The 13,087-nt window shown below is 44.0% G+C and overlaps 1 protein-coding gene across 2 annotated transcripts; it reads left to right on the forward strand.

Annotated features, from left to right (window-relative positions):
- SIX4 (SIX homeobox 4) lies at nt 1-12,345 on the forward strand. Of its 2 annotated transcripts, XM_044924895.2 has the most exons (4): nt 1-98; nt 311-1,158; nt 3,922-4,610; nt 7,984-12,345. In XM_044924895.2, exons 1-4 carry the CDS (start codon nt 96-98, stop codon nt 8,778-8,780), a joined length of 2,337 nt encoding a protein of 778 aa, XP_044780830.1. In that variant the 5' UTR covers nt 1-95; the 3' UTR covers nt 8,781-12,345. The 2 variants fall into 2 exon arrangements, with proteins under 2 accessions (XP_044780830.1, XP_006043931.3); XM_006043869.4 differs by lacking the exon at nt 1-98 and having other exon boundaries at nt 183-1,158.
- The last annotated feature ends 742 nt before the right edge of the window (nt 12,346-13,087 follow it).

Here is a 13,087-nt window from a genome sequence, read left to right on the forward strand (position 1 = left end):
GTGCCATATAGTATGCAGCAACCGGAGGAGTCACGTTGGGGGAACGGCAGAAAGCAGCTATCCTTTTACACTACTTTGCTCTAGCAGCTATCTTAATGGTGACTGCGTGGCCGGGGGGAAACCTGATCGGCCAGATCCAGCCGAAACCAGGAGGGAGGGAGTGGGCTTTCCGGAGGGGGGGAGGGGGGAGGGAGACGAAGAAGGAGGAGTAAGAGAGGGGAAAAGAAAGAGGAAAAGAGTGCGAGGGAGTGAGGGAGGGAGGAAAATAAACAACAACAAAAAAATGTCCTCTTCCTCCCCCACCGGGCAGATTGCAAGTGCGGCGGACATCAAGCAGGAGAATGGGATGGAAAGCGCCTCGGAGGGGCAGGAGGCGCCCCGAGAAGTGGCGGGGGGCGCGGCGGCGGCGGCGGGGCTGAGCCCCCAGGCTCCAGCCCCTTTCCCTCTGGAGCCGGGGGACGCCGCGGCTGCCGCCGCCAGGGTGAGCGGAGAGGAAGGGGCAGTGGCTGCAGTGGCGGCGGCGGCCGGGGCGGCGGTGGATCAGGTACAACTCCACTCGGAACTTCTGGGCAGGCACCACCACGCCGCGGCCGCCGCCGCGCAGACCCCACTGGCCTTCTCGCCCGACCATGTCGCCTGCGTGTGCGAGGCGCTGCAGCAGGGGGGCAACCTGGACCGCCTGGCCCGGTTCCTGTGGTCCCTGCCCCAGAGCGACCTGCTACGTGGCAACGAGAGCCTGCTGAAGGCGCGAGCGCTGGTGGCCTTCCACCAGGGCATCTACCCCGAGCTCTACAGCATCCTCGAGAGCCACAGCTTCGAGTCGGCTAACCACCCGCTGCTGCAGCAGCTCTGGTACAAGGCGCGCTACACCGAGGCCGAGCGAGCCCGCGGCCGGCCGCTGGGCGCGGTGGACAAGTACCGGCTACGCAGGAAATTCCCCCTGCCCCGCACCATCTGGGACGGCGAGGAGACGGTGTATTGTTTCAAGGAGAAGTCGCGCAACGCGCTCAAGGAGCTCTACAAGCAGAATCGCTACCCTTCGCCGGCCGAGAAGCGGCACCTGGCCAAGATCACCGGCCTCTCCCTCACCCAGGTCAGCAACTGGTTCAAGAACCGCCGGCAGCGCGATCGGAACCCCTCCGAGACCCAGTCCAAAAGGTGAGCGCCAACTTTCCTCCTCCTCCCCCTTCCTCTCCCCCACCCCCTTCCCAGCTTTCTTTTCCTCCAAGTGCTCGCAAACATGGCGCTTACCTTCCCCACCAGCCTGGTCCGGCTGCCCACCTCTCCCCGCCCCCCACCTCTCTCCCCGGCCCGGGGCGCGGGGCGGGGGGTTGGGGGGGCGAGGGGCGGGGGAACCTCTCTCCTTACCCTCCCCCACCTCCCCCCAGAAGTTTCTGGTCGCCCGCCTAGGTCTCAGTCCCCGCCCCCACCTCGGCTGGCCACTACTGCCCGGCTTCCCACCCCCATCCCGCCGGCTTTGAAGTTGCCACTCTCTCTCCGGTTCTGTCCGGGCGAAGGAGCGTGTGTAGGCGCCGGAACGGTAGTTCTCCTGTCCGCCCGAGGCTCACGGAGGTTGCCAGCGCCGGGCCGGGTCTGCGCCTCAGAGGGGTCACGCCAGCCCAGCGCGCGCGCGCGCGCTCCCCGGACCCCCAGGGTTCGGCCGGCTGGGGCCCGCGTTGGAGGTGGCCGTGGCCGTTCTGGAAGGAGAACGGGGCGGGGGGGCGCGGGGAGGGCTGGCGGCGCAGAAGGGGGTCTGGGGGTGTCGAGGTTTTATGTGACAGAGTTAATCATTCACCCTGCCCTCGCTGGTTCCCTTCGCGGCCGCGGCAACTGTGGGGTGTTGGTGCGGCTCGGCTCTGCGGTGTTTTGAAACCTGATTCTGAACTCCTTCGGATCGGATTTCAGCGCCTCGGGGGTGGTGGGGCTGCGGGACTGCTTCCTTGGCCCCGGACAATTGCGTGTCTCCTTCCTGGCGTGGTGATGAGGGGTAGAGGCAGGCTGGCACCGGGCGGGAGGCAGGAAAGAAGTGGGGGCGCTATCCACTCCGCACCTCTCTGAGCGCCCACCCTGGCGGGTTTGAACTTTTTGACTGCCAGGTATTTATTTTTTCCCAACTGGTTGAAAATACCGGGTTTTCCGCCTCTTTGGTACGTCCTCCTGAGTCAGACACCTAGTCTGAGAGTCTCTGTGTTGTATTGTTGGACGAAGTGTAAAGCCAACCCCGCGGGGACAGGAGAGAAAGAATCCAAAAAGCAGCTCGTAGGCTCTGCTGTAGGAAGGAATCTGGGAGCTGGGGAGCCCGGCCCGGCCGGGAGAAGGTGATCGCCCGGCGCATTCCAGAGCCCGCTGTGGGCCGCTCCTGCCCTGCGCTCCCGCGGGGCCGGGAGCCACGAGCCACGGCTCCGGCATTCCTCGCCCCAGGCAGGGAGGAAGGCTCGGTGTCCGAGCCCGGCCTGGCGGTAACCAAAACAAAACGCGCCCCGCGACCGGCGTGCACCCCGACCTACGTGCACCCCTCCGCAGACTTGCGGGGCGACCCGGAGAAGGCCCCTTGGTAACTCCACGCCACCTGCCCCCGCGCCTGCTTCAGGCAGCGGATCCCATCGCCTACGGAATCTGCAGGCCAGGTCTAGGGGGTGGGAGCGGCGCGCAGTCCAGCTGCCCTGCAGCCTCCACTCCCCGGCGCGTTCCCCGGGTCTCCTCCGCCACGCTCAGCCTGCTTCTCTCCCCACTCCACACCCCCGCCCCCGGCCCAGTTGCCTGGTTGAGGCCCCTCTCCGGATCTACCTCCCACCCGCACCCCCGGTGAGTCACCCTCGCAGACGGCGACGGCGGCTCAGCCTCAGCTCGTAAATCAAAGCGCTTTCTGCGCTCCTGGCCCCGCAGCCCAAAGCCCGAGTAATCCCCTCCCCAAGGCATGAAAGCGAACCGACTGCTGGGCACTGCAGGGATGTCGGATCTTCTGCTGGGCCAAGTCCCGCCGCGCTCCAAACGGCCGCTGTTCTACACCCCCCGTCCCCCCACCCCCCATCCCCCCAACCCCCCCCACCCCAGCCTCAGACCAAATGGGAAACCCCCACCACTACCATTCCCCGGATTTGGTATTTCCCCCAAAATCGAAGAGGTGAGGAACACAGTCTGGTCTGCAACCAGTTCTTTTGGTAGCAGAAGAACTGAGGGTACTGGGGAAGGGGTCTGATAGGTACAAGGCCACTGAGTGACCCACATCCTTTCCCTCCCACCTCCCCAGGGCACTGGCTGGTGTTCGTTAAATAGGCCCTTATGGCATCCTTTGGATTCAAAGGCGACTGCACATAACAGTTCTGAAACAGCCACTTTGTTGAATGAAACAGTTGTCAATCTGGTGGAGTAGAAGTTTGGGAGCAGGTGAGAATATGATCTCTCGTTAATTAACTGGCAAATAAAAGCCAGTATTTCCCATCTCCTGCTCCTTTGACAGTTTCATTTACCTCCAAAACCACCCTTATCTGAATTGGTTTGAAGGGAAGGGAAAGAGTTCCTAAATAAAGCAAGATGATTGACCACCCCTTTGATGAGTTTTTTCCTATGCTATAGGTAGAAGCATTTTTAACAGTAAGAAATAATTTCAGTGCTACCAAAAAAAAAAGTATACAATTCTGTAAATCCTGTTAGCTGAATTTACATCTTTCAGATCTCTGGGCGTTCTCTGAATTTATTATTAGCAAAGGTGACTGAGATAGGAGAATTCCTCTTCCTAGATACCCTAGTCAAAATCTGCTGAAATCCCTCATAGCTAAAGCAAGACTAAAAGATTTTCTGCTGTACTTTCCTTAGACACAGCTTTTAATGGGGTTCGAGGCTGGTTTTACAAACAGTTGGCGCTATGTACCTTGTCATGCCCCTGACTTTCTGAATGTCTTGATTTCCTCCTCTGTACAGTGAGTCAGATGGCAATCCTAGCACTGAAGATGAATCCAGCAAGGGTCATGAAGACTTGTCTCCTCATCAGCTCTCGGGTTCATCTGATGGTGTCACCAACCTCAGCCTTTCCAGTCACCTGGAGCCAGTATATATGCAACAAATTGGAAATGCTAAAATATCGTTAAGCTCCTCTGGAGTTTTATTGAACGGAAGTTTGGTACCTGCAAGTACTTCACCTGTCTTCCTTAATGGTAATTCTTTCATTCAGGGACCCAATGGAGTTATCCTTAATGGATTAAGTGTGGGAAATACACAGACAGTATCTTTGAACCCACCAAAAATGGCATCAAACATTATGAGCAATGGTATATCCATGACTGACATACTGGGGTCTACCTCCCAGGATGTGAAGGAATTCAAAGTTCTCCAGAGCTCTTCAGCTAACTCAGCAGCCACCACCTCCTATAGTCCCAGTGCTCCCGTGTCGTTCCCAGGGCTGATACCCAGCGCCGAGGTGAAAAGAGAAGGTATTCAAACAGTGGCTTCCCAGGATGGAGGCTCTGTGGTGACTTTTACCACACCAGTGCAAATTAACCAGTATGGCATCGTCCAGATCCCCAATTCTGGAGCAAACAGCCAGTTCCTTAATGGGAGCATTGGATTCTCTCCACTGCAGCTGCCTCCTGTTTCAGTGGCAGCTTCACAAGGTAAAAGTCTTATTTGGTACCATAATGCATCAGTGAATGTTTTAGCCAGCTGCTGTAAATGACGCATTTGGTGAGAGCTATAGATTGCTATTAGTCTTCGGGTACCTTACTGGCTGCTACGGCTGCAGAATAGTCTTGATTTGTTTCTCCTCCTTCACAAAATCCATGTAATATCCAGCTTGCTTGGTTCCCTCGCATCATGGGGGTGGGCTTTTATTTTCCCAACAACTGAATGGAAAAATACAGTTCACAGTGAGTCCTGCCAGTTCTACAATTATAGAAATATGCTAAGTCAATCGGTACTTACACAGTAACCCATTGCTTGATATTTTAAGATTAAAAATTAATAATATTGCTAAGAACACAAAATGAGCCAAGCAGTTGGTAAGAATGTGTACACTTCACCTAAGCATCATTTATCTGAGCAAAAGGTGTTTTAGAAGAGCGAGCTAAAAAGACTGGATCATTTGTGTTTGATTCATGTTCCTCCTTTAAGTAAGATTAACAGACCTAAAGGAAAAACAGAGGAATATATGATTGTTTGTTGTTCTGCATGTATACTAGCCTCTTAAATGTGTGGGTTTCTTTATGAAGGCAACTGTAAGCCTTATTTTATGTTTCTGGCTTTACCAAGACATCTCCTAAAGAAAGCACTGAGATGAAATTTGGAGGACCTGAGCCTGATATGCCAGTTCTTCAGCGACTTTAAGCAAATCTGGAGAGCTTTGTGTCACTGTTTTTCTATAGAAACAGGAATGGTTAGAATGGAGGTTGAAGAGCCCCCTGACTTCAGAAGTAGGAGGTGTTAGTGCATATTTTGCCTTTGTGGAAGCAAATCTGAAAGTCCAAATTTTTACCGAAACAAAAATAAGTAACTGTTTGCCTTAAAGATCAGCTTCCTGTAAAATGTTTTTATTTTAAAAAAATCAATTTATTCAATCTCTTTTTTTCTACAACTATGGTCTGCTTCAGTTTGTTCGAGGTACTGATGGAAATATTGTTGTGCAGTGAATTCCATTCTGCACATTTGTTTCTCTTTGGGTAAAATGGTAGTATAGTAACACACAACAGTCCTTCAGCATGCTATTTATTTCTTCATTGTTCCAGGCTGTAGAAAAGATTACGCTAAGTCACTATCCAACACAGAGCAAAAATAGTCAAACCACAGAGAAAGCCAAAGTGCTTAGTTGTATAATACTTTAATATGGATCTAACGCTTTTTCTCTCTTTAGGAAATTTCCAAATAGTAGATAACATTTTAAAGACAACAGATTTGAGCAGAAAAGCATGTTGTGTACATTGGGGAAGAGAAAGGCAGGAATACTTCTCATACATAATCTAAAGAAGTGCTGCCATGGAAAATTATTACAGACTAATTGTTAATTCTTACAATAAGACATTCAGTGTGAATAAGAACAGCATTTTCAGTTAAAATAGCTAAGATCAAATGACAGAGCTGTCAATCCTTAGACTTGTCTGGGTGAATTGAAGACATAAGTTTAACCAGATGGGTCCAGGAAGCAACATTCTCTTAGAGTAATTGTGTATTGCAGTTCTTAGTAAAGTATTTGGGGAGTCAGCCTTTCTCATAGATACCATGCCTTTCTTAGAGATGGCTAGACAAGGTAGATTATCTTTCTGTAGTTGAAATTTACATAGAAAAGCAGAATTTCTACATTTTACTCACTGTATAATCTAAGAAGATAAGCCCTTTTTTTTAATATCACTGTAAAATCATACTTTGTAGATCATTTCACAGCTGGGTTTTTTAAATTGATTTTGAAATTATTGTTCAATTTCTAATTCAATTGCAACTATACTTAAATATCAACTGCTTTTCCCCTTCACGTATGTATTTCATAATATAAAAACTTTGAGAAACATTATTTTACTTATATGCAATAGCAATTTGAGAAAATGTCACATCTGTTATGTTATATATGGCCCTATCCAAAAACAACAAATCACTTTGTTCACATATACACTGGCAAATAATTTCACAAACACACAACAAAGTAAACATCTATTTCAGATGTCTTTTGCTGCAATTTAGTAGCCAACAAGAATTTTAAAGCCTTTTTCGTTTGTTTGACCTGAAACAAAGATTTATGTTAGAAAAGAGCTGAAACATGAATAGAAATGTTTTTCTTAAGTTCAAATAAAGTTTTCATTTTTTGTTTGTTTAAAGACATGCCTTTGCATTTAGGATGCTTAAAAATGTTAGGAAGACATACATATATTTATGATATTTATCAATATAGGTGGCAACATAATCACAATTATTCTAGTAATTTAAGGAGGGAAATGTTTTAGGTGAATTACCTTTAACTTTGAACTGTTTTCTCAAAATAATATTTACTTTAACATTGGAGTATTTTCTCAAAATAATGAAGAGTATCTACTGCACATCTAATTCAAGATCAAGGTAAACTTCCCATTTGAATTATTCTGTCACAAAACTCCCCTAGGCCCACCTTTCCTTAAATGGCAAGATAATTGCCATTTTCCCCCATACCTAGGTGAAGGCTCAGAGGAAAAGGGTATTATCTGATGGTGGGAGTTTGTAAGGGGTGGGGCGGGGGGGTGGGTCTACTTCATCTGCATTGTCTTAAATTAGCTGATTTGAACCTCTCAGCTTTCTACTTATATTTCTTTTTCTACTTCTGGTCTCTGCAGAACATTATAATGAGAGTCTCAAAAGATAGAAACCCTTTTTAAAAGCATTAGCTTTAGTTCTAATGCTGTTGGATCTGTATTTTTAAAAGCACATTTCATTATTATCATTAGTTCTATCACTACAATACTGAAAATTCAGAACTAGTACAACAAAAAGAAAAATCTATTGAATGTTTTATTGACATTACTTTATGGTTAGTTTGGTGAAAGATTGCAGCTTGTCTGTACAGGTTTATATGGTTAACTTTAAGCCCCAGGGTAACTCATTTTTGTGGTATTTTTTGCATTTCCATTTATATTTTATGTCAGTTACTGAGCTTGTCGTGAACAAAGGCATTCTCTTTTGCATTTGTTTTCTAGTTCTAACTGGCAGAGCTAGCAATAACTATTTAACTAACTGAGAGATAACAAGTCTTAGCAATACTGAGCCAGAAACTTAACTGAAATTAGAACTTGGAAAAGATTTTTTTTCACATTTGATTTCTAAGCCAGTAGTTCTTGCTCCTGCTTCGTCACCAGAATTACTCAAGGAGTTAAAAATATACCTGCTCTGGGACTTACTGAGTCAGACTCTCAGGAGCAGAGCCTGGAAATCTGTAGTTGTAAGTGCTCAAGAAAAATCATGTGCGTAAAAAAGTAACTTTTTTCTTTCCTTATCAGTTCCATCAATGATAAGCTGTACTTTTTTTTTTTTTAGGTAATATTTCAGTAAATTCAAGCACTTCAGATGGGAGCACATTTACAAGTGAGTCTGCCACAGTCCAACAAGGAAAGGTTTTCTTGAGCTCTCTTGCTCCCAGTGCAGTGGTATACACTGTTCCTAATTCAGGCCAGACTATAGGATCTGTTAAACAGGAGGGCGTGGAGAGGAGCCTGGTGTTTTCTCAGTTGATGCCCGCCAATCAGAATGCACAAGTAAATGCAAACCTATCTTCTGAAAGTATCTCGGGAAGTGGCCTCCACCCACTGTCCTCCTCATTAGTTAATGTATCCCCAACTCACAACTTCTCCCTGACTTCCCCAACCCTACTAAATCCCACTGAGCTAAACCCTGACATTGCTGATAGCCAGCCAATGTCTGCACCTGTGGCAAGCAAATCTACTGTGACGTCGGTCAACAACACTAACTATGCAACTCTTCAGAACTGCTCCCTTATTTCTGGTCAAGATCTACTATCAGTACCCATGACCCAGGCTGCCCTTGGGGAAATAGTTCCCACAGGTGAAGACCAGGTGGGTCACCCCTCCCCAACAGTACACCAGGATTTTGTCAGAGAACATCATTTAGTTATGCAATCAGTAGCTAACATAAAAGAAAATTTCTTAACAAATTCTGAGAGCAAAACAACAAGCAACTTAATGATGCTGGACTCCAAATCCAAGTATGTCCTAGACGGCATGGTGGAGACTGTCTGTGAAGACCTGGAAACAGACAAGAAAGAGCTTGCCAAGCTCCAGACTGTCCAATTGGATGAAGATATGCAAGACTTGTAAACTTAATTTCCTTTTTTTTCCCCCTGGCATCAGCAGGCAAATCTTTTCATGAAGACCTGAGGACATAAAGCATTTTTCCATTTGAAGGGAAACATTAGTTTTGCAAGTAAATGCATTCAAGAGACCTTGGATTGATCTGCATGAAGATCATAGTTAAATATGCTGAAGATCACAGTTAAATATGCAGGAGTAGAACTGCATTACTACAGCCTTTTGGTTCTCTTTTCAATAGATGGAGACAGACATCAGAGATGAAGTATATCAAGAAGTCAAAGTGTATCATTTGGTTGACTTAATTCTAAAGTCAAATGGAACTTGGTAGTTTTTTAAATTAAAAATGTATACACTTAAGGTAGAAAATTAAATATCACTACAGAACATTAGAAACAATACAGTTCTTTTTGTTTACTTTTACTCCATGGGCATTGGTAAGGTTAAGAAGCATAAGTGGTACTTCATACAATTCTAAGGATATATTTTTGAATATATGCATTTCTGTTTTTCAGCATTTTTGTGAAAGTCTTGCTTTGTCTCTATACAATTCCAAATGTGATTGCTAATAGTTTAGTGTGGCTGAGAAAGTTCACAACTCCACTAAGAAAACTGAAACAACCTTCAGTATGAGTGTAAATATATTAGTCCTATAAGCAAGGATTTGGGTAATTACAGTGAATTTTATTTATGCTGTATATGTTTCTCTTATACTTCAGACACTATGAACTGAAAAAAATGTTTTGGTACTGTTTAATTTATTTTTATTGTTTGAACAGGAAGTGAACAGTTATTTCCAACAAAGTTTTACTTTTTGTAGGATTTTAAAAGTAATGATTTTTATCAGAAGTCTATTAAGGTCAATATTAATAACACTGAAACAGGAAATCTAACTCCCATTATTGGAATTTTGGTACTTTTTTTCACATTCTTGTTCTTTATTTAGCAACTCTCTTATTCATTTAAATATATTTTCTATAGAATTCTACGTGCCTTTTTACCTTGTGGCCTTTTTATTCTTATTAAGGTACAGAAGTGTCAACAGAAGCACTGATGACTTTTTTCTACTATCCAACAGGGTTACTTTCACAGAATTGCTTTAAATCTGAAGAACTAAGTTTCACTTAATGTTTTATGATGCAAATGGTTGAACAACTAATTATTGTTGATACGTTTCATTAAAAGTAACAATTACAGACTACCACACAAAACCAATTCTGGAGGCTGTGAAAACAACCATTTTAAAGTAAGGAAAGAGTTTGTATCTTCTAATGAGCAGAATTATGTCTTGTTGAAACTTGGTTCTATTTTGAATCAGTTGTTGCATTATGATGTATGACTGTTGTTTGCACTATGTTATCGCATCTTCTTTAAATCTGTTGGGGGTTTCTGAAGCAGCTTGTTTGATAATGTTGTGAGCTGTGGTTATACAGTTGTTATCAAGACTCTGAAGAGAAGATGTAATAATACAAATATATTTGTGTAGTGAGTAAAGTCTCTGGTCTCTGTAAAGCAAGAAAAGTGAGGAAATTCTCTCTTCAGAGATGACCGAAAGTTGTGGAACATGAAGATGTCATCACATCTTGCTTTCTTTAAGATCGGAACAAAGGGTCCACTCTAGATCTCTGCATGCTCGTCAGTCCAGCATGTTGAGTAAGGGCCATAGAGGATTTCACTTTTGTTGTTATTGCAAATGGAACTTGCAGGCATACATGAAGAGCCCTTTGAAGAATTCCTCCCCCATCATATTTTTTCTCCTCCATCATTTTGATAACGAACTTAGATCTCATTTTTTAATGGAATTAGTGAATGTTCCTAAACTGCTGAAATTACTTTTTTTGTTTTGTTTTACAATGTCAGGCATTTTAGAGTTCTCTTCCACTCCACCACTACTTATACAGCTTGTTTGTTTCTTTGGGTGTGTGCTGATCATGTTACTGAGATTAATTACATGGTTCTATAGTGTAGTTTACATAAAAATGATGTTTTCCACTTGATTGCTGCAGATATCAAGAGTTTGTTAATTTTAAAATACCCATCCAGTAAGAAAGATGGGAAAGTTTAAAAGTTATATATGTTATACATATATAACTAGAAAAGTTTTATATTGTCTTCCAAAAATATAATAAGCCTCTCTTTTATTCACAGTTCTTCCTATTTTCTACCTTAAGAAAGAAAAAAGATAGCACAAAACTTAAGACTTACCTAGGAAACCTATTCATACTCTAACATGATGTAATTATACCCCTACAATTACTCCAGGTAGCTACACAATATACCAGGTAAGAATCAATGCACATTATAAAGAACTTACTGTTCTTTTCTGTTCTTTCAGTAAAATAAGGGCCAGTTGGTATGAAGCCCATATATATGTGAATGAAATAAGATAAACCCCATGATCTTCCTGTACAGAATTGCAAATATTTTTTGCATTGCTAAGGGCCAGACTCAGAACCCTTGGCAGAATTTCTCTCCTACATAAACCAATGCTTAAAGATGCTGCAAATGACCCTCTAATGATCACCAAAGAGGAATCAGAATGGGGGTAAACAATTCTCCTTCAAACCCCAACCCCTGCTGCTGGCTGCGGGATTTTCAATGTGAGCCTCTCTATGCACTCTTATCAGTCAGAATATGGCATTTAGCTCTTAGTTACATCCAATAAAGGACAATCTATTGTTTAATAAAGAGAACATGCATTTGTCCCTCAGTCAAGCAAGAGCACCTGTGTTGTACTGCTTTGTAGCTCACATGTATCCATAGTAATGAAAAGACTGAATTGTACACGTTTCATTGCCTTTCTTGTGTTATGAAAGGCAAGTAGATGTTATAGCCATAGATAAAATCCATAGTTAAATTGCACACAGACCTTCAATCTCCCTGTATATGCCCTTGCGTCTTGCATGTTCAGAGCTAGATTATTGGGTAGGCGTTGCAGCCTGCTCGACTACATGTTAGACAAGTGTGCGTTAGTGTATAACCATAAGTTCTTCATTGTTTAAAATGTTTTTGACAGATCATCTCATCATAAAAATATAAATAATTCAGGAAGGCTGTGGGGAAAAGAACTACATTTTACAGAAGATGTTTTAAAAGTCTTCCTAGAACTTAGATAATAGAGCGTAACAGTTATTTTGTATCTAATTGATACATTTCATGTTAATTTCTTATTACCACCTTACATTTTATTAATCAAAATTATATAGCATGTGACTTTTGGCTTTCAGGGTTCTCAAAAATTTTTATTCTTTTGTTGCATGTACTGTATGTTTAGAGACAACCAGTTATATACTCAATATGGTTTTACTGTGCCTTACACAAAGAGAAAATCTATACAGAATGTATATCATGGGGTGGGGTAACGGAGTCTTTACTGCACTGTTAGGTGATGGCACACAGAGCATGTCCCAGAACATTTCTGTGCTTAATTACCCAACCAAAGAGATCTAAAGTATGTATGTTGTACTGTAATAGGGGTTTATGCCTGGACAGCTAAGTGTTTTATTTGTTTTCTGAAATGATGTGAACTTATTTTTCTAAACACTATGCTAAATAAACTTTATATTTATACATACATTATGTTGAAAAGTTGTTTATCCCTGGGAAAGCAGAGAAGAGTAAGGAAAAGAAAAAACAAAAATCCACAAACATTTCATAGGCTGGCAAGTATAAGGATAAGAAGAGTCATTTGGGGAAAATAATCTCTGTTGACCTTTACACAAAATTACCCAATTCACTTAATTGTGCTGCATCCTCCTTCAAGCCAAGAAATGTGTCTTACTCATTTGGGTGTCCCAAATCTGAATCTGATACCCTCTAAGGTTTAGTGAAGTTAATTGAAAGGTTCAAGGACCTTTCCATTCCCAAGCCTTATTGAAAGGGCTCAGTATAACTCCAGTACTCTTGCCTGGAAAATCCCATGGATGGAGGAGCCTGGTAGGCTGCAGTCCATGGGGTCACTAAGAGTAGACATGACTGAGCGTCTTCACTTTCACTTTTCACTTTCATGCATTGGAGAAGGAAATGGCAACCCACTCCAGTGTTCTTGCCTGGAGAATCCCAGGGATGGGGGAGCCTGGTGGGCTGCCGTCTGTGGGGTCCCACAGAGTCGGACATGACTGAAGTGACTTAGCAGCAGCAGCAGCAGTATAGCCCCATCTTTAAAACACTTCCATCAGCCAAAGTCTGGTTATACCGCAGTTGGATCCACCAGTGATTGGCTTAAAACTATGGATAGAACTGCATTACTGAGTGTGTAGAAGAGTCAGCCTTGGTACACTTTGATGCTCGTTTTAAAATTAATGACATTTTGATGT

This window comes from Bubalus bubalis, chromosome 11 (assembly GCF_019923935.1).
Source record: "Bubalus bubalis isolate 160015118507 breed Murrah chromosome 11, NDDB_SH_1, whole genome shotgun sequence".
Lineage (NCBI taxonomy): Eukaryota > Metazoa > Chordata > Mammalia > Artiodactyla > Bovidae > Bubalus > Bubalus bubalis.